The following is a 24,504-nucleotide window of genomic DNA, read 5'->3' as shown; positions in this document are numbered from 1 at the left end:
CTACCACCAATTCAATGCTAGTCAGTAATACCTTTAAGGTCTTATCATGTCTGAAGCCCTGGGCTAAGCTCGCTGAGAACACAAAGATGAGTGAAACATACTACCCGCCCTAAGGAGCTTCAGGTGAGAAGAGCTAAGTCAAGTACATAAATAGAGATAATAGAGGCTTAGAAAATATTTTTGAATGAATGAATATAATATAATATTAGGCATAAGGTAGTAAGTTCTATAGTTATACCATATTTTTCTGCTTTATTATCGAGTGTGCTATGAAGGATGGAATTTAAAGTTTTAAATCAGGCTGGTAGGTTCTTCTCTTTACAAAGCCAGCTTAATTTCTTCTTAATATTTCTTAATACTTAATATAAACTGATCTTGTATCTTTGCCAATATCTTTCTAGACATAGAAGTTAAACTTAGAGGTTCAGTTTCCAGCCCTATCCTTTAAAATTTTCAGTTTAACCTCCGTAAGTTTAACTGAATATTTAATAGTTTGCGGGAATTTAGACAACGTTCAGCAGACATTTCATTTTATTCTGTTTATGACAAAACAATAAACCATTAATCATGTAATCAGAATCAGAAGGGTTTGTTCAATTAAATTAAATTAACTGTTTTTTGTGTATGTGTGTGAGGAAGATCGGCCCTGAGCTAACATCCATGCTAATCCTCCTATTTTTTTGCTGAGGAAGACCAGCCCTGAGCTAACATCTATTGCCAATCCTCCTCCTTTTTTTTCCCCCTTTTTCTCCCCAAAGCCCCAGTAGATAGTTGTATGTCATAGTTGCACATCCTTCTAGTTGCTGTATGTGGGATGCGGCCTCAGCATGCCCGGACAAGTGGTGCGTCGGTGCGCGCCCAGGATCCGAACCCGGGCTGCCAGTAGCGGAGCTCAAAGCCATGGGGCCAGCCCCTAAATTAACTTTTCATGTGCCATTTACTTAGTCATAGACCACTTCCAATTCACTCTATTCACTGAGAGTAGATACCAGGGGATGGACTTGTCAAAGTCTCAAAAATGTATGTATTCCTGAGAAGAATGTTACTGCATTACTGTTTTCTGTAACACTCAGGGAAATAAGGTACAGTCTGCTCCTCCACACTGAAGGGTACTGAATATCAGACAACTGAATGATCTTCTGTTTCCCCATTGGGACCTTCTTTAGTGGCATCATGTGCCTTTTTTAAGAGCTTCTTTGAGCATTTCAAAATCCTGACTTTATCTGGAAACCTTCAGCTGCATATCCAGCTTTTGCTATAATTTAAACAGGAGACCTCACCTGGAATGAAGGCAAAGATTTCTGGCAATTTCTTTCTGTTGGAGCATTTATATGCAGACTACACTGTTTCACTCCCACCTTGCCAGAAAAAAAAGTCTGCGATGAAATTAACGTCCACCTGAAGCACCTTAACCAATCATCCTCATATTTCTATTTAGAAATCCACACTTCCACAGCTGCCACTATTTTGTAGAATTTTCTAGCTTGGCTTTGGACCACATTTTCCTTCCTAGAAAATCCCTCCTAGACATTTCTTCTTTGGTAAGCAGAATTCAAAGATGCCTTTCAGGATTCTTACCCCCTGGTGTACAAGCCCTGTAAAATCTCCTCCCCTTGAGTGTGAGTGGGACCTGTAAATATCAGGGGATTTCATTCCTGTGTTATGGTACTCATCAGTTGGTTTTCAGTTAACTAAACAGGAGATTATCCTGTGTGGGACTACTTAATGAGGTGAGCCCTTTAAAAGAAGGTCTAGGTGTCAGAGAAAGAAGTCAGAAAGATTTGAAGAGAGAGATCTCCTGATGGCCTGGAAGAAAGCAAACAGCCATGTTGTGAGAGAAGGGGGCTATGTGTCAAGGACCTGAGGGTGGCCTCTAGGAGTTGAGAGTGGTTCCTGGCCAACAGCCAGCAAGAAATTGGGACCTCAATCATACAATAACAAGGAATGAATTCTGCCAACAACCAGTAATCTTGGAAAAGGATCCCTAGCCTCAGATGAGGTCGCAGTTCTGGCTGATAGATTGCAGCCCTGTGAGACTCTAAGCACAGGACCCAGCTAGCTTGTACCTAAACTTGTGACCCACAGAAACTTTGAGAAAATAAGTAGGTGGTGTTTTAAGTTTCTGATAATTTGTTACACAACAATAGAAAGCTAATATACCTTCGTTCATCCTTTTTCTCTTTTTATTGTCTGATTAAAACTTTTAACCCTTGTATTTTGGTTCTAAACTCAATACGGTATTGAAAATGTTTTCTCCAAGGTCACCACTGGCCTCTTAATTACTAAATCCAATTGCCATTTTATGAACTTCATTCTCTTTGGTCTTTTGGAAACATTTGAAATCAGTGACCACATTCTTTCTTAAAACTGCTCTTTTGACTTGTTTAATACTATACATTTTTTGTTTTCTTCTTGTCTCCCCTTGACACACTTTTGCTGTCTCCTCTCCTTTATTATCTTCATTTTACAGATGAGAAAACTGAGCATCAGAGAGCTTAAGTAACTTGCCGAAGGTCAAACATCTAGTAAGTAGAGAAAACATGATTCAAACTCAGACCTATCCTGGCTCAAAGACTATTGTGCTTTTGTCACTATACCCACATTGATCTTTTCTCAGTAGAAAATTAAGCTGAGGGCCAGCCCCGTGGCTTAGCAGTTAAGTGCGCGCGCTCTGCTACTGGCGGCCCGGGTTCGGATCCCAGGCGCACACCGATGCACCACTTCTCCGGCCATGCTGAGGCCGCGTCCCACATACAGCAACTAGAAGGATGTGCAACTATGACATACAACTATCTCCTGGGGCTTTGGGGGGGAAAAAAAAGGAAGAGGATTGGCAATAGATGTTAGCTCAGAGCTGGTCTTCCTCAGCAAAAAGAGGAGGATTAGCATGGATGTTAGCTCAGGGCTGATCTTCCTCACAAAAAAAAAAAAAAGAAAATTAAGCTGAGTTTTTCTCCTTTCTTGAAGGAGGAGTGGTTTAGTATAACTAAAAAGTCTTCGTTTATAAAACAGAGAACTTGCTATTAATGAGATGATATAGAATAAAACTAAAATTAATCTCCAAGTGACATTCAAGGATGATGGGTCCATCAGGGAAAGCAGAGTTGTTTGGCTTCATCCCTCACCAAGTCCTCCCATTCCCATACAAATTTGTTCTTAAGTTCTTCTCTATAACCACACAGTGAGTGGTGTCTGCTTGGCAATACCTCACTCTACATAGATCTCTCAGATTGAAAATTCCAATAGCTTGCAAGAATTATGAGGAAGGAAAGAACACAGGCAACTACAAATCATTAGACAGATGGTCAATAAACAGGACAAAAAACAAGCTCTCTTTCTATTTGCAACCTACTACAGAAGCAATTTGACTTAGCATACAATATGTCCTCTGCAACTTATGTGAGTATCATTCCTATTTTAAAAACTTAAAATAAGGATTTTCTATTTGTACATTTTCTCAAATTCTAAACTTTAAAATAACTAAAGTTTAAAACCTCACTGTGGAATTTTGGGTGTTTTAAACAACTATAATCCTCTTGCTTTCCCATAATGTGAACTGAAGAGATTTTCTGCCACCTCCTCAACTTCACAACCCATATCTACCTTTCAAAAAGGTACATTTTTTAAAACCAACATTCAGACCTTAAATTAAACCATGTTCCTTTCTCTCTAATTTTGAATTTTTCCATTATCCTCCTATATTTTGGAAAATAAAGTATGCTCAATGTAAATTTTCACATATCTCCTTGATCCTTATAGAAACTATATCTCTCCCCTAATACAGAATATTTTGGTTCCTTGGGCTCTCAATAACCCAAATAAGTGAGTCCTTTTTCCCAAGTAAAAAGATTTGTAATTTGTTGTACTCCAACAAAGTGCAATCAGTAATGTAAACTCCCCAAATTTAGATTAATACAGCTGATCTTCTTTGTATTATTTTTGGAAATTTTCTCAGTTCCGGGAACCAAATTCCAAATTAGGGTCATCTCCTAAGATCATTTTAGAGTCCAAATGCCAGATATCAAACAAATTAACACCTCTCCTCCTGCTGATCAAAGTTGGCCCTGGCATCTCTCTTAATTAAGGTTGTTGGAGATATCAGGAATACTTGACTACCTCCCAAAATATTACTCATAAGGAAACAAAAATGTTTATGATTTGTTTGCATTGGGTAAATAATAAGGTAAAAATACATATTTCATTGCTCAAAAGATGACCCAAGTGGGGCAGGGCTGGAGATGGACCTAGGGGGAAGGGGTTGGTTGGAAACCATGAATACTTGTAAAGGATGACAGGATAAAATAAAAAGAAGTTAAAATTTGGTACTACAAGGCATGGTCTCAGGACAAAATCACTGATCTGAAGAGCAAGGATATTGGCTACTTTGGTGAATCACAATACTACATTCAAGGGATATGCCTGTCAAGACAATTAGAATTTTAAACTAGTATGTCAGTGTACCTTGTCCGTGAACCAAGTTTTCCCAAGAGTCACTATTCCAATAATTAAGCTGTTTGTTTCATTCTATAGCATATCTTAATTTGAGATAACTGCATATCAAAAAAGTTGCCACAGATTGTTATAAGGCTCTCTTTCTGAGATCCCTAAGCTTTCCTTAGTACTTACTAGAGGATTTCTTCTTTATCCAGATAGTAACACTTATTTGGCCTCTGCCATTATCATCTTTCTCTGTGAGACAGAAGGTTGGATAGGACTCTAGGGCTAGATTGTGAAGGGGGTTGTTTGAAATACAGGGTTGGGACTTGATTCTAGTCATTTGTAGGCTCTTGAGCAGCAAAAAGAGTGGAATTACAAGCAGTTCAGCATAGCTAAAATACAAGGTGCATGTGAAAAGTAGAGGTTATTATAAGTCATCTATGTCTGAGGTAATGAGAGCCAGAACTGAAGAAGCAGCAGTGGGAATGAAGAGGCATGGAGAGGAAAAAGATCAAGACTTGGTGTCAGATTGGATAAAGTTTAGCTGGAACTGGAGCAAAATTGGGAAGGAGTCAGATCCCTCCTCCCTTCATCCCGAGCTTCCCAGATCTATGCTGTTTTCTCCATCTGTAATTTTAACTTCAGTGTCTTCAGATCTCAGATTTCAGGTGCCTTCCTACTCTTTTTCTCTTGCCTCCGTCAACTTTAGCAAAATCCTCCCAGACTCCTTCCATCTAACTGAGATGGAGATGACAGGGTCTAGTAAATTTGTGGCTTGACTGTCCTAAAGACAATGTCATTTTAACAGGAATCAAAGCCTGTTAGAAACTCTGCAGAGTAGATTTAGGCATCAGCTAAGATATCAATGGATGGATCATAAGATATCTAAAGCCATGTGATCATCAGCCCTGGAATTCTAAAGCCATATGATCAAGCAGGATTGGCATTCCATACAAAAGATGATAAAAAGGAATCAACAAAGATGACTTTAGGAGTTTCTCTCTTAGAAGATCTGAAAAATGGTGATCATACTGCTAGAACCAGAAATGTTGTAACTTGTTATTTGAAAACAAAAGGGGTAAGGCAAGGGAGAGAGACCTGTGAGCCCTAGAAAGTGGGGCCACTTTATATTATAAAATTAGCACTTAGTTTAGAAACCACTGTCGGGGCCAGCCCCCTGGCTTAGCGGTTAAGTGCGCGTGCTCTGCTACTGGCGGCCCGGGTTCGGATCCCAGGCGCCCATCGACGCACCGCTTCTCCGGCCATGTTGAGGCCACGTCCCACATACAGAAACTAGAAGGATGTGCAACTATGATATACAACTATCTACTGGGGCTTTGGGGAATAAAAGGAGGAGGATTGGCAATAGGTGTTAGCTCAGAGCTGGTCTTCCTCAGCAAAAAGAGGAGGATTAGCATGGATGTTAGCTCAGGGCTGATCCTCCTTCTTAAAAAAAAAAAAAAGGAAAGAAAAGAAACCACTGTCAAAGCTAGAACTACTGTGTTGCCTTTAGAGGGCCTGACCAAGTCTGTATCTCGAGCACAGCCGATACATTCAAAGAGGAATGAAGTGAGTCTTTCTCCCAGATGTTCACCTGAGAGAAACTCAGGGAACAGCTAGTAATCTTAAAACAAGCTCTCAAACAACTTATGTTCATGTTCCTCTTCCTTAAATCCAAAGATCTCTTATCCTACTTGCTCTTTTTTTTTCTAAGATCAAAACTAAACCAAGGAAAAAATCACATACCCTGATCTTCATAGATTTACAGAACAGTAAACTGGAAGGAATTCAGAGATCATATAATACAACACTATTGAATTGCAGATAAAGTGAAGAGATCACAAGGAGGAAGTGATTTACTCAATGTTACACAATTAATCATCCACCAGAGCCTGAGATATGGTACAGGTCTTGTGCCTACCAGTCCTACAAATTTTCCACCATGCCCATCTGCAGGCAAATATTCCCTCTGATTTTGATGACATCAATGAAATGATATAGAAAATTGATTAATTCAAATCAACCAACATTTAAAAGGTACTGTACTATGTACAGCATAAAATACAAAAAGAATAACACTTATTTATCACCCTTTAAGCTTAGTGGGACTCAAGTCAGAAAGAATGGAGAAGTTTAAATTGAATAACCAGAGACATGACTATGACACAAAACAATAAATGAAAATTATCAAGAAAAGTACAAAAAAATACTGCAGGACTTCAAAAAAGAGAAATATTAAATTGTATTGAGAGGACCACAGATGGCTTTTTCTTTGACTAGAAACAAAAAAAAGAGGCACTATTACTATTTTCATTTAATATAAGACATCAGCCTAGGGACTACCTGGGGACACTTGTAGATCACCAGCTCTACCTGGACCACACTTAGAAAGCACAACAGTATATAAGTCATTCTCGCTCATAGGTGATTCTATTGCAGCAACAATAAAGAGTATGGAATATGAATTGGGACCTTATATTCTTAGATTATCTCTGGGCTCTCATTTACCTCATTCTGGTCACTGGAGCGTGACCAGATTACAGGTTCAATGGAGGCCAAACGCTGATGGAAAGAGAATATATGTACATACATGCATACATGGACTTAAGCCAAATAAAAGATCCGAGTAACTACTGAATTAAATAATTGAAATCAAAAGCCATATATACACACTTTTACTTCATTGCCTCACCTTCACCCACTCAATCACCCAGATAAGAATGGTAGAACCTACTTTTGGCAGAAGCTGCTGTCAGAGACAAGAGTCCTTAAGGAAACTGAAAAGGAAAGAGGGGAAAGGAGTAAAAGTATTGAGTGCCTGCTATATGCAAAGCTCAGAATTTCTAAAGGAACCACAGAAGACTCCTCAGAATCCCAAACTTGGGGAAACACTACACTGTTGCCAAGACAATGCAACATTTACTCACTTGTACATGTAAAGAGTGGGCTAGATTGTAATTGCACAGCTACCATGGAAATGGATGACTAGTATATTAGCCTGGTAATATTACACTTCTCATAGATGGGTGTTAGAAATTCATAAACTTTCTTTCTCTTTCCATACTAGGGAGAAATATAAGCTTTGTCTAAACACAAAACTGTGATGGAGCAAAAGTTAATTTTCTCCATAGATAAGTTGAGTGGAAGCGTATAATTTTAGGATTAGAAAGGATTTTTTTCATTCAATATTCAGTCAGCATATATTTATTAATTTCAGAGACCTAGGACAAGCCAAACCAAAAAAAAAAGGTTATTGCCTGAGTAACAAAATATAAAAGCCCACTCTGGTTAAGTAATTCCCCACCTGCAAACTATTCTCCACCCAGACCATTAATAGTAGGTTACCTATGTTAACGCCTTACCTGGAGAAGGAGGGAAAATTCAGAGAGAGAGAAGAAATTGGAGAATCTGAAAAATGATTATCTGAGTACAGGGTAGATTCAAACAGCAATATTGTAACTGTAGGTTCAGGTTCCTACTTTTAAAACTTGTCTATGTTTTATATTTTTGCGTTTTCTTTACTTTCCTTCTGATTTCCTATTTTTTTTTTTTTCAGTAGAGTTCCTTTGGAATGTCCCAGCCTGTTTATACTTGCTATGAATAAAGTGGAGGAAGGTGTTTATTTTGTTGGCACGTAGACCACAGATAAATGAAAAGTGGCCTTACAGGAAAGTGGCCTCTGGAGTCCTCGCAGACAGGGATAAAAGTTGCCATAAGGCAACACAAATTTAGAAGAAAAGTGCTCAGATTGTTACTGTTTCAAGAAAGCCCTTCCTTGCTCATTTCTTGGAGATTTGTTATACTTTGCTAGAATTTCTGATACCGTTTAATTGAAGAGAAGAGACATATACACTCATGAAAAGTTAACTATACAAACTACAAATCAGTTGATCTCTGAAAGTATATAATATATGCCAAATTAGTGACATTAACAATAAATGCTATTATGAGTTTTTAGGGAGAAGAGTCCAAGGTCCTCTAAGCCATCCTTCCTACAAGGAAAACTGTCCCTAAGCCATCCCAGACAGATATACTTGATATTTTTAATGTTCTAACTCCTCTTCCTAACAATCCAGATCCTTGGATATAAACTTCCAAATTATTTCCCCTTTGAACTTTATAGCAAACTGTTTAGAAGAGAAAATAGGAAAAATATCATGGTTTCATAGAAAGGAGTATTTTTATAATACTGTCTTCATTTTTAGATACAGAAGCTATGTGCACACAGCATAAAACATCTGTCATCAGCCCTGGTCTGTATTCCAATTTTCTCCCCTGGGGATGTAAAATGAATGGAGGGAAAAGAAGATGGCATGGAATCCAATAACTAGCCCTAAATCTGTCAGTAAAGCTTTGATGTGCCATCAAACCTGGATCTGTGCTTAAGGCTGCTAAACTCCTATGACCCTTCTGGACTGCTTCTGAAGTCATTAACTTCCTTTTCAATATTATGATTTCAGCTTAGGCTTAATCTGATACTAAATCATAAGAAGCACTGACCACTAACCAGGAACATTCGTGAAGGGTACTGCACTGCCAGAAAGAGGTATGGCTCCACTTTCTAAATGAATCTTTTTTTTTTCAACTTCAAAATTATCTTAACAAAGTAACTTCTTTCATCATCTGCACTAAAAATTAATTTATGTTTATTGCTGGTTTATATTAATCAATTAATAAACCATTTCTTTTGTGCTAAGATACCTTTTACCATACTGTATTGTCCCTCTCCACCCTTCTGAGACACTTCTCCCCCCCACTAGACTGTGAGCTGCTTAAAGGCAGGGATGGGATCTTAGGCATCTCTTTATCCATATAGTGTGGGTCTCGTTATTGGGGGATCACAGTAAATTACAAAAAAATGAATTAAATGATGTTTAAGACAAGCAAAGCCATCATCCATGAAATGAGTGGCCCCGTGGCTTGGACTACATGATCTCAACTCCTCTAAGATTCATTACTTGTTTGAAAGTTTTATAATCTTCTTTTTATGGCCTAAGTCATTGATTTAACTCAGTTATAAATAAACAATTGAACGTAAATATCAAAATTACTAAGAAAGTTTATTTTGGTCTGTAAGGACTGGCAAGTTTATTAATGGGACTAAAGATCATCTGTTTCTTTGTTTTTTATTAATTTATTTATCAGTTTTATTTTACATCTTTCATTCAAAGATCCAGGAATTTCAAATTTATTTCTAACACTTAACAGACAAATAAAATAAACAAATGATTAATCTGTGTCAAGATATGGGTTTTTTTTTAATCTTACAGTTAGCCTTATGATTTAGTACCTTCATTAATACTTCAGGAAGCTACTGCACTTAGAGCCACTTTAGGCTCTGAGGCTGGAAAGGTTTGATATTATATTGAAACGCAAAGATAACTCTAAGCGGCTTTGAATGACAAATAATATTTTCAAATGACAAACTTGTTTCATCATTCATTTACTCATTCACTCAGTTAACACTTATTGAGCACTTATGGGCATGGTACATACGTGTTAGCCTTGTGTGAGATGCCTTCCTATGTTATATATCAACCAGATAGTCCGTGAGAAAAGATAACATATGCATACAAATCATTGATCTACAAGATGGATTTAAAGTTCCCTAGAAGGGGGACTGGCCCCGTGGCTTGGTGGTTAAGTGCGTGCACTCCGCTACTGGCGGCCCGGGGTTCAGATCCCGGGCGCGCACTGACGCACCGCTTGTCCGGGCATGCTGAGGCTAGGTGGCGTCCCACATACAGCAACTAGAAGGATGTGCAACTATGAATACAACTATCTACTGGGGCTTTGGGGAGAAAAAGAGAAAAAAAAAAGGAGGAGGATTGGCAATAGATGTTAGCTCAGGGCTGGTCTTCCTTGGCAAAAAGAGGAGGATTGGCATGGATGTTAGCTCAGGGCTGATCTTCCTCACAAAATAAATTAATTAATTAAATAAATAAATAAATAAACAAACACTATAAAAGAAAAGAATGTGTAAAGTTCCCTAGAAGGGAAAAAGATAGAAATTACTTTGGAAGGAGGCTAAGGGAAGGCTTGGTCAAGAATGTGTAATTTAAGCTGAAAGATGGGTAATTTTTGCATACACATAAATGGAAGAAAGGGCATTTCAGGAAAAAAAAATACCATGAAAAAAGACAGGCAGATAGGAAAACATGTGGCGCATGTCCCTGGTATAGTAAAGTAGTTGTTTCACTGAACTTTGGGTATGCAAAGGAGAGAAGTGAGAGAGAAGCTAGGAAAGTTCAGTTGCAACTAAACTGTAGAGAGCCTTAAATATCAGGCCAAGAAATCTGGATTTTATTCTGAAGGCACTTGGAGACCATTGAAGGTTTTAGAGCAAGGACATGACATAATTGGCAGCTACAATGTATGGAAAATTATTCCGGAAAGAGTTTGTAGCAGGATTTAGTGAGGGTTGATGGTGGTATGAAGGACAGATGGTAATTATCTAATACCTTTCAAGTGTAGTTCTTAAAACAAAGACTTTATCAAAAATCTCAACAGCACCATCTAGTGCCTCATAGCATAACACTGCCTGATTTGGGGAAAACCCAACACAAGGCTAACAATAAAAGACTAGATTAAGTTTAGGCAGTTTCCCTTTCTTCCACAATTGCACCTGAGCTCAGTGAACCAATGGTGAAAGAGGCAGGTAATTGGAAAGCAAACTGAGAAATAATGCAGAGGTTGGGAATAGTGAACTCATTTTTCTCTATGATCTTAGATATCCACTCTCAGAATGGTTATCTTCCATTTTTTATTGTATACCAACAGTTCTTGGTGAAAAATAATGACTTTTTTTAATGAAAGGGAAAAATGGAACAACTAGCCAGGGTGGACAGATTGATGGATGGCATGTTATCACAGCAAATATAATTGTTAGCAGTAGTAAACCTGGGAAGTTATACGCCACCTACAACCACTACCATGGCTGTTTCTGTATCACTGGCACAGAGATGAGATCATTCCCCTCCAATGCTGGCAGTTCTTGCATGCTCAAGCAGTCTTCCCACCTTCCAAACCCCAACCCCTCTTTTACCAGTGAGCAAGAACTGTGTAAAAGGCCAATAAATCAGACTTCAATAAAAAATTATCCACTGTATTATATATCAATGAGTTGCTCTCACCTTCTTAAAGAATAAAAGAATCTGGAGGAACACTGAAGAAATCACCACTTCCACACTATCTCATCCCTAGCTCTCGCTGATCAGAGCTTGTTGACTGACCTGATTGACTGCCCTGATATAGCTGAACTAGGCTAGACCAAGTAACAACCTCTTGCTATAAGATAAATTACCATGTATTGTTAAACAGTAAGACTTTGAGTGTGAGTCTAGGAAGAGAACAAGGAGGAACAGCTACAGCAATATCTTCACCCAGAAAGTATATTCCAACAGTTGTGATATATCTTTCCTCAGAGCCTTAACTTATGGTGCAGATTTTAGAAATGTATTTCACCTCTTTAGAACTCTTTTTCCTCATTAAAATAACTGGATGGCTTCTAAAGTTTCTCCGGCCTTGGTGTTCTGTGGTTCTAAATAGAGACATTTGTGTTCTAGATTAACATTCTCCCCTAGGGGAGTGACTTCCATTAATAACAAATTCAATTATTTTCCCTATGTATGAGCATCACCCTGCAGATGTTTACCTAGGAAGTCCTGTTCTTGGGTGAACCAAGCATTTTCACCAGATTTTATTCTCCAAGTGAATTCAATGCTCTTCCAATAGATAGGTAGGTAGGTAGATAATGGAGATCTATTCATATTTATGAGACTACTGTCTTTAAGCCTTTTCTCTAATTCAAAAACAAACTCACTTTAAAGGAAGATTTACAGAATAGTACTGGAGTAATATGACTTAAAATAAGGCAGAGCTGTTTCAGCTAAGTCTTAGAGATTAAGAGGAAGTCCATCAGGCAAATATGGATGAAAAAGGAGGGCAAAAATTTTTTCTGTGTGCCTGTAGGACCCAAACCCTTCTCCTGGGGACAAGGTGCAGCTGAATCCCTCCTCATTGCCCCACCACCCTTGCTTCCTGTCGTGGTCAAAAAGTATACATAGTGACACTATAAAGTGAAACTTTAGTACTTCCTGTAATTTACGGTCTGGTAAAAATTGACGAGACTTTTTTTTATATATATATTGTAGGCACCAAGCAGCCATTCCTAGAGAAACATGGATGGAGTTGGAAATCTGACAGTATTTTCTGCCAGTAATAACAAATGCAATGACACTATTGATGACTTCCGCAATCAAGTATATTCTACCTTGTACTCTATGATCTCCGTTGTGGGCTTCTTTGGCAATGGCTTTGTGCTCTATGTCCTCATAAGAACATATCATGAGAAGTCAGCCTTCCAAGTATACATGATTAATTTAGCAGTAGCTGATCTACTGTGCGTATGTACACTGCCTCTCCGTGTGGTCTATTATGTTCACAAAGGCGTTTGGCTCTTTGGTGACTTTTTGTGCCGCCTCAGCACCTATGCCTTGTATGTCAACCTCTACTGTAGCATCTTCTTTATGACAGCAATGAGCTTTTTCCGATGCATTGCAATTGTTTTCCCAGTCCAGAACGTTAATTTGATTACACAGAAAAAAGCCAGGTTTGTATGTGCTGGCATTTGGATTTTTGTAATTTTGACCAGTTCTCCATTTTTAATGTCCAAATCTTACAAAGATGAGAAAAACAATACCAAGTGCTTTGAGCCTCCACAAGACCATCAAGCTAAAAATCATGTTTTGGTCTTGCACTATGTGTCATTGTTTGTTGGATTTATCATTCCTTTTGTTATTATAATTGTCTGTTACACAATGATCATTTTGACCTTACTAAAAAATTCAATGAAGAAAAATCTATCAAGTCGCAAAAAGGCTATAGGAATGATCATAGTCGTGACAGCTGCCTTTTTGATCAGCTTCATGCCATATCATATTCAACGCACCATCCACCTTCATTTTTTACACAATGAAACTAAACCCTGTGATTCTGTTCTTAGAATGCAAAAGTCAGTGGTCATAACCTTGTCTCTGGCTGCATCAAATTGTTGCTTTGACCCTGTCCTATATTTCTTTTCAGGGGGGAACTTTAGGAGAAGGCTGTCTACATTTAGAAAGCATTCTTTGTCCAGCATGACTTATGTACCCAAGAAGAAGGTCTCCTTGCCAGAAAAAGGAGAAGAAATATAAAAAGAATAGTTTAAACCTATCTCTATGAATGAAAAGAGCTTCCCAAACAAGTATTTTCTCAAATCATTTACAATAAAAATAAGAATTTCCATTGATAATTTACACAACTGAATGTGTGTGTATAAATGTCTCATTTATGTATCCACATTATTAGAGGTGCTAAAAAGATTTTGTGTTAAAAATTCAGTCCACAACTATGAACTAAATTATAAATTTTTTTGATGATTCATCAAAAGATGGATAATATTAATGTCTTGGCACTATAAAAAACTGTCCTGAGATCAAGTTTTTCCCCCTCAAATAAAAGCTTTACAAAGGATAAGAACTAGCCTTTTAGGATATAAAATTAGCAAATAGTAATCAATCATCCTAACATATCCCTTTGCGTGCATGCCCTCAGATGAGAACTGAAATGATCCAGGAGCTACATAAAATATACTGTCACTCTCTTCCTTTGTAGCATTGACTGGCTAGGCAAAATAGGGCCATTTCTTTAAAAAGAGAATGTGCAAGTGCTAGAACAGCCTGGTATTCAGCCAAATGGCCCTAAAGACTCCATGCAATGCACAATCTGGAAACTGAGGAAGATAAACCTGGTCAAGGGCTAGTTTGTGTCTAATTTTCTTTTGCTCCTCTCTCAGGCCCCCAAAAGAGAATGGTAGAGTTTTTGTTGCTCACTGAGATTCTTATAGGGAATTCTCTCCCTACAAGACATACAATCCTTCCTTAAGAAACCAGACAACTGGCACTCCAATATATGAACAGAAGTAATTAAAAATTTATCTAAGGAAGAGTAAAGGAGTCTACTTTTCTACATGCTTATTACTGCGATCAAAATTAACTACAATAGGTTTCTGAATAAAAATTTGAATGTTGATATTACAAATTGTTTTAAGAAGTACTTATATTTATGCATATGTGTATAACTATATGTAAGAGGTTTTGCTCTACGATATGCATTTATGAGTGGAAGTTAATTATAAGTTTTATTATTGTTTTATGCTTTTTACTTTTTTATTGGCATGTCAACAGGAATATCAAGGATATGTTTACAGTGGCTTTTATATTACAGTGGAAGCTTTGTTCTTAAAACAGCAACCACAACTTGATTATGGCTGAAATATAATATTCATGGGCAAGCTTTTGCCAAAGTGTGTTCTGTTTATTAATTCTGTATTTCAAAAGGCACATTACCTCAAAGGAAATAAATGATAGTGGTGAAGAAAAAGGAAAGCTATGAAAAGAGAAGTTCTATCTGAATCTGCCACGTGTATGTTATTTCTATTTCACTTCTAATAGTGCAATTCCTTAGGGAAAAAACTCAAAACATAAAGACAGAGAACCTTTAAAGCATAGGAATAACTGATGCCCATTTATTTTTGTTTAACATACCTGAGATTTGGCAGTACCTATACTTTTACCCTATACCATTTTTTCCTTGTAGATCAAACATAATATTTATCATAAAAGTCAGTCCTCATTTCTCATTTACTAAGCTTTCTGCTATTCGGTAAGTATAGTGTGGTAGAAGAGAACTACACTGGAAGCCAAAAGATCTGGATGCTAATCTGGTCTCTTATTACTTACTAGTGGTGTAACTTAAAAGCAAGTGACATAAACTCTGATCCTCAGCTTCCTCATTTGTAAAATGGGAATAATACTATTTGTCCTGCCTTTCTTACAGGGCGTTTTTGAAACTCAAATGTGATCATAACATACACACATATGTTAAAAGTTTTACCTTAAAAATATACAGTGTGATATAATTTTAAAGTATTTGGAGACAGTTTGTTACTTAAACATACTGATTCAAATATATTACATGGATTCTCAATTTCTAAGGAATTAGAACAAAATAAGGTCATAGTTAAATTCTATTGCACATAAAAGAATCTTGTTGCTTACTTGTTCCTACTTCCAAGCTCTTTGCCTATGTTCTCACTTCCACTCACAGTCCCACTTCCTCCCACACAGAAACATACTATACTTAATCACCTACAAGCTCACCATGAATTTGATCTTCTTTAATGTTGTATGTATTTATAGCCTATACCACACTATTTAGTACTTAATTTTTTTCCAGTTTTTCCATATGTGTTAGTATTTTCTCCCAAAAAGTGGAAGCATCACTTTGTGGAATTATCAACTCCGTGAGGTCCAAAATTATGCCTTTAAATCATGGTATCTAATGTTTAATGAGCTTTTACTCTGTTTTAAGTGCTTTATCTGTATCAATTCATTTAATGCTCACAACTGCTCTGTGAGGCAGGTACCATTATTATCCCTGTTTTGCTGATTTAAAAATTGAGGCACAAGAGGTTAAGTAACTTGCCCAGTGTCAGACACCTGGTAAGCATCAGAACCAGTGTTCAAATCTAGGCAGTCTGACTCCAGAACTCAACACCTTAATTTACTATGTTATCCTGCTGGAACATTTTCCACCTTCAAAATATAAGGAGTAGAAGCAAAGGCTTTTTTAAAATTATTTATTTGTTTATTTTTAAAACTATGTTTAATTAAACTACATGCTTAAATTTTTTAATTACGTGACTGCATGACCTAAAGCCTATAATTTTATTTGGAAGAACATCTTAAGAATATTGTATGCTATCCTAGGACATTGACATTAGAAGGGCCTTCATGTTTATAATTCCTAATGGCTATATAACACCCTGTGGAATTAAAATGTCACAGTCTTCACACAGATTCCTTGATCTCTACAGTCCTTTCAAACTTCATCAGTTATCCAAGCTCTCTTTCATTATACACTTAGTTTTCTATCTTGTTCAACCAATACGATTTCTGTGTCTCAAAAAATAATTTCAGATCTTAAAGCAATGCTTTGTATTTTATTCTCTAGAATAAACATAAATGGCTTTGTGTATTCATCTCAGACTGTAAACTCTGGTTCTCCTGGTTGTCAAAATCTCCTGGCTTTTCACTCTAGTGACGTGATTTTGCATTTTTAATTGAATTTTAAATGGCCTTTTGAGATAATTAAATATAACCCTCAATTAAATATATCCCTCAATAAACAGTTCCTACTAACACTTTATGACTCCAACAGGTGGAAAATTCAGAAGTTTGAAAGGTGAGATTAGATCTCAGAGCAATTTAAATTTGTGAGCCCTTTTTAGTAAGCACCACTGCACTGGAGGTAAGAAAAGAAGCTCACTTAGTCTATTCTACTTCATGTGAATAACGTGAGTTAGATTGCCTTTGCCTAATACTAAAAAAGCAAAATATTTCTGGGAGGCCAAATTCAAAACATTTTCTTTGATCCATCCTAGAGCTCTGTTACCCCAGATAAATCGCAAGACAAATTCTAACTCCTTATTCATTTGTTCATTATTTATTTTTTCTCTGCATTATATATAATCTCTTCATATAATCCCCTCCATAATAACTCTACTCAATCACAAGAATATATTTCCATTCTAAATTTCAAAAGCATAACAATTTTTTTCTTTTTTTTTTGGTGAGGAAGCTTAGCCCTGAGCCAACATCTGTTGCCAATCTTCCTCATTTTGCTGAGGAAGATTGGCCCTGGGCTAACATCTGTGCCCATCTTCCTCCATTTTTTTGTATGTGGGACACCGCCACAGCATGGCTTTATGAGCAGTATGTCGGTCCACACCCGGGAAACCTGCGAACCCCAGGCCACCAAAGCAGAGCACATGAACATAACCACCACGCAACTGGGCTGGCCCCAGCATAACTTAAATTTTATCAAATAGATTTACAGGGAACATTTGCTCAACTGACATTTAAATTTGTATCCCCAACCACCTGCCTTTTAAAGATTCTCTTCATAGCTAGTCACTTGATCTAGGAAATGTTTTGCATGTCACTAGTACTATCTTGGAAATTTAACACAATTAAATTATCCTTATGGAAAGCTGCCTTTTTGGCAAAAAAGTTATATTATTAACTATACAAAGGGAAAAAATAAAGGTTTTCTCTTGCCAGTTTCATTGTACTCTGGTAGACAAAAATGATCATTTTTATTCCTCCTAGATACTCACAACTAACTACTTTTGTTTTGGTGTAGTGGGTTTTTTTCACCTTGATAGCTTGAAAGATTAATGGTCTCTTGAAGACAAAGAGAGACATGAAAATTAAAGATTAAAAAATAATGTCTAACAGCTCATCAAAAACAGAGTCTTCTTTCTGCAACTTTGGGGCAAAGAGTAATTCAGTCGCCCTTAAAAAAAAAAAAAAAAACTTGAAACAACTTACAAAGAAAACCAGGAAATTTTATCCCCTTTCACTCTTCCACATAGTTTTCATTTTTACTAGATAATGATTATAGTTCCTCAGCATAAGATTTGGCTCTTTCTTCCAACCACAGAAGAAATTTTCATTGTTAAAGTATCACAACAACTCTTCATGGATATCAATTTTTTATTTAAATCTAATGTATTTAAATCTAATTATAAGAGCATTCCAAAGCAGACCCTGTAGCCCTGTGGGGCTTGAATTCTGACTCTGTGCCTTTTCCTACTATGCCACACTTAGTACTCAGCATAACTGACATCTTGAATATGTACCATTTCTTCTCCTGTTTTCAAAGGATTCTGTCAACAACCTATATTCTAATTTTATAAGAATATTGGAAGAAGCCTAAAATTCCTTGATCCATGGGAATTAGAAGCTAGTGCATTAACGGAAAAATTGACATTTTCTCAAGGCTGGAATAATTACAGACCCTTAATGTGGGTGTGCATATCATTAGAAAACTTCAAGAAGCATCTTGGAATGCATTAAAGGAGCAACTTGAGGTGATATTGGGACAGAATGTACCCAGGAACTCTCAAGGGAGCATCCAGATGGATGACAGGAGATTCTGGTTAGTTTGTGCAGTCTCCTCACTAATCAACTGTATTCTTCATAAATCAGTCTTAGGATATCCATTTGGTTTCCTGGCTTCCTTGCCAGAAAAAAAATATTCACTGGCCAGTAGGAATATTCATCTGCTTGGCTATTCTATTTTGACTGTAAAATATTCAATTGACTCTGTGGTAAAAACTCTTCTCTGGTAGGTTTGGGCAACAGGAACTAGTTTCCCTGGGACCTTATCGCCATACTCTCTTTTCTCAGCCCCAATTCAGTCCTGAACAAAATAAGTTAACTGAGAATGGAGGTTTCTAGAACTAAAGCTTCAGAAGCCCCAACTCTGGAATAGAGAAAAAGTATAACTCCTAGGTCTTGCTTATCAAGCTATTCCTCAATACTACAAATGGCACTTTGGAAGTGGAAACCTATTATAATCACTTTGACAGTGTCTGCAAACAACTTTTGAATATTTTAACTAATTAAGAATCTTACAATCTGGGAACTAGAAGGAACCTTAGAGGTCACATAGCCCAGATTCCCATACATTGTTTGAGTCCCCTCTGGGGTTTCTGCCAAGTGATTTTTTAACCCATTCTTTAAGTGATATGGAACTCACTACCTCCTGAGACAGCAAAGAAAAGAACTAGTCTAGTAAGTTAGAGTTTTCATTGTTGGTATCAAGAAAAAATATACAGAAAAAAACTAGCTTAGTTTCTTGTCTGATATGTAAAGAACTTGAAAGTCGACACTCTCATCCCCACAACAAGGAAAAGCTGAACAAATTGAAAATCAACAATTCTTCTTAGATCCATCAGAGGTTTGAGGTCACAGGGAAAGCTGCCATGCCAAAAATTGGAGAGACAAATTAATACAGAGAATAAAAGCTTACCAGGAGCAGAAGCAAAGGATAAAAATCCCCTCTTGTTTCTGAGTAGGGGAGAGGAAAAGTAGCCATTGTAAAATATGCCCAGAGCACTCTGTTCTCCTTAACAAAATCCTGCCCTCAAGGGAAACTAATTTACCAGAGCATAATTAACTTGGGTTTACCAGAGTATAACTAACCTGAGATAAGGAAAATACCCAGTTCCAGCCCCCTCTAGACTTCCTGTCTCACTTAAGGAGGATAAAAAGCTGAGAATAACTGGTGAAGGTCAGGGCAACAGGCTCACGAAAAAACTGAGACCTAATCATAGAACTACAGAAAACTCCCCTACCCCCATACCTTAAAACATACCTTAACATTACATTATTATACAGGCCACAGGCTTCTGTGTAGTCACAGGGGATTACAACTGAAAGAACTGCAAGTATCAGATCTACTTAAGAAGAGTCTCTAGGGAAACATAAAGACAACAGGGGAGACAAAAACAAGGAAACTAAAGGAAATTTTAGCCTTGGAGGCCAATACCTATGGCAAAAAATAGTAAACATAGCCTAACTTCTAGCCAGATAAACACAAAATTTCACAATAAAGACCTATTTACCTCATTTCATTTTACCAGATACATCATGTTTGGCAATCAACAAAAAATACAAGGCGTGCTAAAAGGCATGAAAAAACATTGTCTGAAAAGACAAAGCAAGCAATGGAACCAGACTAAGATATGGCTGTAATAGAAATAAAAAATGCTTTTCATGGGCTCTTCAGTAGACTGGAAATGATTGACAAGAGAATCAGTGATCTTAGAGATATGTCCATAGGAATTATCCAAACTGAAAAGCACAGAGAAAAAAAGAATGTGGGACAATTACAAAAGGTGTAACATATGCACAATGGTAACAATAGAAGAAGAAAGAGAGAACTAAACAGAAGAATTATTTGAAGTAGTAGTAGCTGAGACTTTTCCAAAATTAATGACAGGCACCAAGACATAGATCCAGGGAGCCCAGAGAATACCGAGCAAGATAAAATTTAAAAATCTAGGGTGGAGGGGAGGTTCAAGATGTAGGAAGATCCTGAACTCACCTCCTCCTACAGGCACACCAAATCTATAGCTACATATGGAACAATTTTCTATTAAAAAGAAACCCAAAAACTAGCTGAATGACAACTACACATTGGGCAAATATGAAAAAAACACTTCAAAGCAGGTAAGAAAGGCTGAGACACAAAATGCCTGGCACAGCACCCCACAATCAGAAGAGAATTCAAAACCTCTCTCCCTGAGAAGTGAAGGGTTTGAATCCTACATCAGGTAACCCAACTTTTAAGACCTGAAACTGAGAGATGAGCCATCAAAACATCTAGCTTTGAAAACCAATGGGGCTTGCATCCACGAGACTCACAAGGCTATAGCAAAGTGAGAAACAGTTCTTAAAGGGCTCGTGCCTGGATTCACCCACCCCAGGGCACAGCACAGAGACAGCGATCGGAAAAGTGCCCAGGTTTCAGGCAAAGAGTTTTATTTGCTTATCCTTAAGTGTCAGCCTGAGGGGCACACATCTAACTTAACAAACATTTATGTGCCTGCTGGGGTACTCTCTGGGAATGGAGGCTGGCAAGAGCTACCTTTGTGTTCTCCTTCTGCCTGCCTCTCTCCAGCCAGTGAGTACTAACTTTTTTTTATAACTCTAGGCTCTTTTTATTTTAACTCTAGGCCTTTTTTTTTTTCCAGCAGGCACCATCTTTGCACCCTGCCTCTGCCTTGCTCTAGCGGGCGGGCATCATCTTTGCACTCTGCCTCTGCTGCACTCCAGAGCACCAGTATCTCCTAGAGAGGAGCTTTTACACACATCTGGTGCCCCCATTTTTATATCTGGTGCCCCGGTTATTGCAGGTGCCATCCATGGGACACCACTTGATTGCCTGGCTCTGGAGGCCAAAGAGGCTTGTACACGGGACTGTAACAATCAGAGAGAAAGTTCTTAGCTGGCTACAACACCCAGGGCACTACACAGACAGCAGACAGAAACACATCCACAGTCTTCCTGTAAAAAGACCTACTTGCTTGTCCTGGAGCTTCAGGCTGAGGAGCAGGCTTCTGGTTTGGCACACATCTAACAGCCTACTACTTGCTCTCAGGGAACCGACGCCAGTGGATGTCATCTTGGCACTCTCCCTCTGCCTTGCTCCAGCTAACTGGTATCTCCCAGAAAGGAGCTTACACCCTCACCAGGCACTCTAATTTTTGTGGCTGATGCCAGGAGATGCTTCTAACCACCTGGATCTGGAAGCCAGTGGGAATTAGGATTGCAGTCCCATCAGACTGTATATATTTGCATACTTTAAAAGCTACTGCCTGGGGCCAGGCCCATGGCCTAGCAGTTAAGTGTGCATGCTCCGCTGCTGGCAGCCCAGGTTCGGATCCCGGGCATGCACCGATGCACCACTTGTCAGGCCATGCTGTGGCTGCATCCCATATAAAGTAGAGGAAGATGGGCACAGATGTTAGCCCAGGACCAGTCTTACTCATCAAAAAGAGAAAGATTGGCATAGATGTTAGCTCAGAGCTGATCTTCCTCACAAAAAATAAATAAATAAATAAATAAATAAAAATAAAAGCTACTGTCTGAGGGTCTGGCTTCCAATCAGCCTGACTCTAGGTCCTGACTGTGATCCTCCTCTTTGGGACACTGACAGGTTTTGGCACACCCTAAACTACTGGGAGCTATTAAAAATAAAATAGGCCACTTGGAAATCACAAAGGTTTGAGGAAAAACCAAGAGCTAGTGCAATGCTGAATGATAAGGTTCATCTCCTACACAAAGACACTACCTTAAGCCTGGGAGAGATGGCTGCTTTATCTTATGCATAGAAACCAACACAGAGAGTCAAGGAAAATGAAGAAACAAAAGAATATGTTCCAAATGAAAAAATAAAATAAAACCTCAAAAAAAGTCCTTAACAAAATGGACCTAAGTGACTTACCTGATAAGGTATTCAAAACAATGGTGATAAAGATTCTCACTGAGCTCAGGAGAAGAATGGATAAAAACACTGAGAACTTCAACAAAGATAAAGAAAATATAAGGAAGTACTAAATAGAAGTCACAGAGCTGAAGAATTCAAAAAATGGACTTAAAGATACACTAGATCAGTTCAACAGTAGACTAGATGAAGCAGAAGAAAAGATCAGTGAACTCAAAGACAGGTCAGTGGAATGCATCTGATCAGAGCAGCAAAAAGAAAACAGAATGAAAAAAAGTGAAGATAGCTTAAGGGACTCATGGGACAACATCAAGCAGACCAACATGCACATTATAGGGGTCCCAGAAGGAGAAGAGAGAGAGAAAGGGGCAGAAAACTTATTGGAAGAAATAATGCATGAAAACTTCCCTAACCTGGGGAAGGAAACAGACATCCAGATCCAGGAAGCTTAGAGAGTTCCAAAAAAAAATGAACCCAAAGAGACCCACATCAAGACATACTACTTATTAAAATATCAAAAGTTAAAGACAAGGAGAGAATCTTAATGGCAGAGAAAAATAACTTGTTGCATACAAGGGAACACCCATAAGACTATCAGCAGATTTTTCAGCAGAAATTTTGCAGTCCAGAAGAGAATGGCATGATATATTTGAAGTGCCAAAAGAAAAAAAATTTCCAACCAAGAATACTCTACCTGGAAACGTTGTCATTCAGAATTTAAGGAGAGATAAAGAGTTTTACAGACAAGCAAAAGCCAAAGGAGTTCATCATCACTAGACTAGCCTTACAAGAGATGTTAAAGGGACTTGTTTAAACCAAAACAAAAGAATGCTTATTAGTAACAGGACAACATATGAAAGTATAAATCTCACTGGTAAAAGTAAATATATAGTAAAACTCAGAATAATCTAATGTTGTAAAAGTGGTGGGTTAATCGCTTATGAAGCTAGTATGAAGGTTAAAAGACAAAAGTAGTAAAAATAACTATAACTACAATAATTTCTTAAGGGATACACAAGATAAAAAGATGTAAATTGTGACATGAACAACATAAAACATGGGGAGTGGAGCGTAAAAATGTAGAGCTTTAGAATGCATTTAAACTGAAGTTGTTACCGATTTAAAATAGACTGCAAGGAGAGAGAAAGAGAAGAAAAAAACAGAATAAATACAACACACCCACAATATTAACAAAATGGCAATAAGTACACATCTATCAATAATTATGTTAAGTTAAATGGACTAAATGATCCAATCAAAAGACATAGAGTGGCTGAATGTTTGAAAAACAAGGCCTATCAATATGCTGCCTACAAGATATCCACTTCAGATGTAAGAACACACACAGACTGAAAGTGAAAAGATGGAAAAAGATATTCGAAGTAAATGGAAACCAAAAAAAAGCTGGGGTAGCTGTATGTATATCAGCCAAAATAGACTTTTTAAACGTACTGTAATAAGAGATAAGGAAGGTCATTACATAATGATAAACGGGTCAATCCAACAAGAAGACATAACATTTTTAAATATTTATGCACCCAAAATAAGAGCCCCAAAATATATAAAGAAAGTATTAACAGACTTACAGGAAGAAATAGACAACAATTCAATAATAGTAGGGTATTTTAATGTCCCATTTGCATCAATGGATGGATCATCCAGACAGAAAATAAAAAAGGAAACATTAGCCTTAAATAATACATTATACCAGATGGAGTCAATGGATATATAGAGAACATTTCATCCAAAAGCAACTGAATACACATTCTTCTCAAGTGCACATAGAATATTCTTCAAGTTAGATAATATGTTAGGCCACAAAACAAGTTTTAATAAATTTAAGAAGATTGAAATCATATCAAGCATTTTTTCTGACCATAACAGTATGAAACTAGAAATCAACTACAAGAAAACTGAAAAATACACAAATGTATGAAGATTAAACAACACACTACTGAACAACCAATGGGTAAAAAAAGTAATTAAAAAATACCTTGGGACAAACAAAAATAGAAATATAACATACCAATATTTATGGGATGCATCAAAAGCAGTGATAAGGAGAAAACTCATAGCAATAAATGTTTATCTGAAGAAGCAACAAAAATCTCAGATAAACAACCTAACTTTACACATCAAGGAACTGGCAGAAGAACAAACAAGGGTGAC

General features: G+C 37.4%; 1 protein-coding gene across 1 annotated transcript in view; it reads left to right on the top strand.

Moving 5' to 3' along the window:
• Positions 1-15,312, top strand: part of CYSLTR1 (cysteinyl leukotriene receptor 1) — a 29,130-nt gene extending 13,818 nt beyond the window's left edge. The window contains exons 2-3 of the mRNA XM_058536238.1: positions 8,898-8,983; positions 12,591-15,312. Of these exons, the coding sequence (XP_058392221.1) occupies positions 12,618-13,631 (1,014 nt within the window). The 5' untranslated portion in view covers positions 8,898-8,983; positions 12,591-12,617 and the 3' untranslated portion in view covers positions 13,632-15,312. The remainder of the gene's footprint in view (positions 1-8,897; positions 8,984-12,590) is intronic.
• Positions 15,313-24,504: the final 9,192 nt, after the last annotated feature.

This window comes from Diceros bicornis, chromosome X, assembly GCF_020826845.1.
Source record: "Diceros bicornis minor isolate mBicDic1 chromosome X, mDicBic1.mat.cur, whole genome shotgun sequence".
NCBI classification, from domain to species: Eukaryota; Metazoa; Chordata; class Mammalia; order Perissodactyla; family Rhinocerotidae; genus Diceros; species Diceros bicornis.
This window is presented reverse-complemented; position numbering and strand designations above follow the sequence as displayed.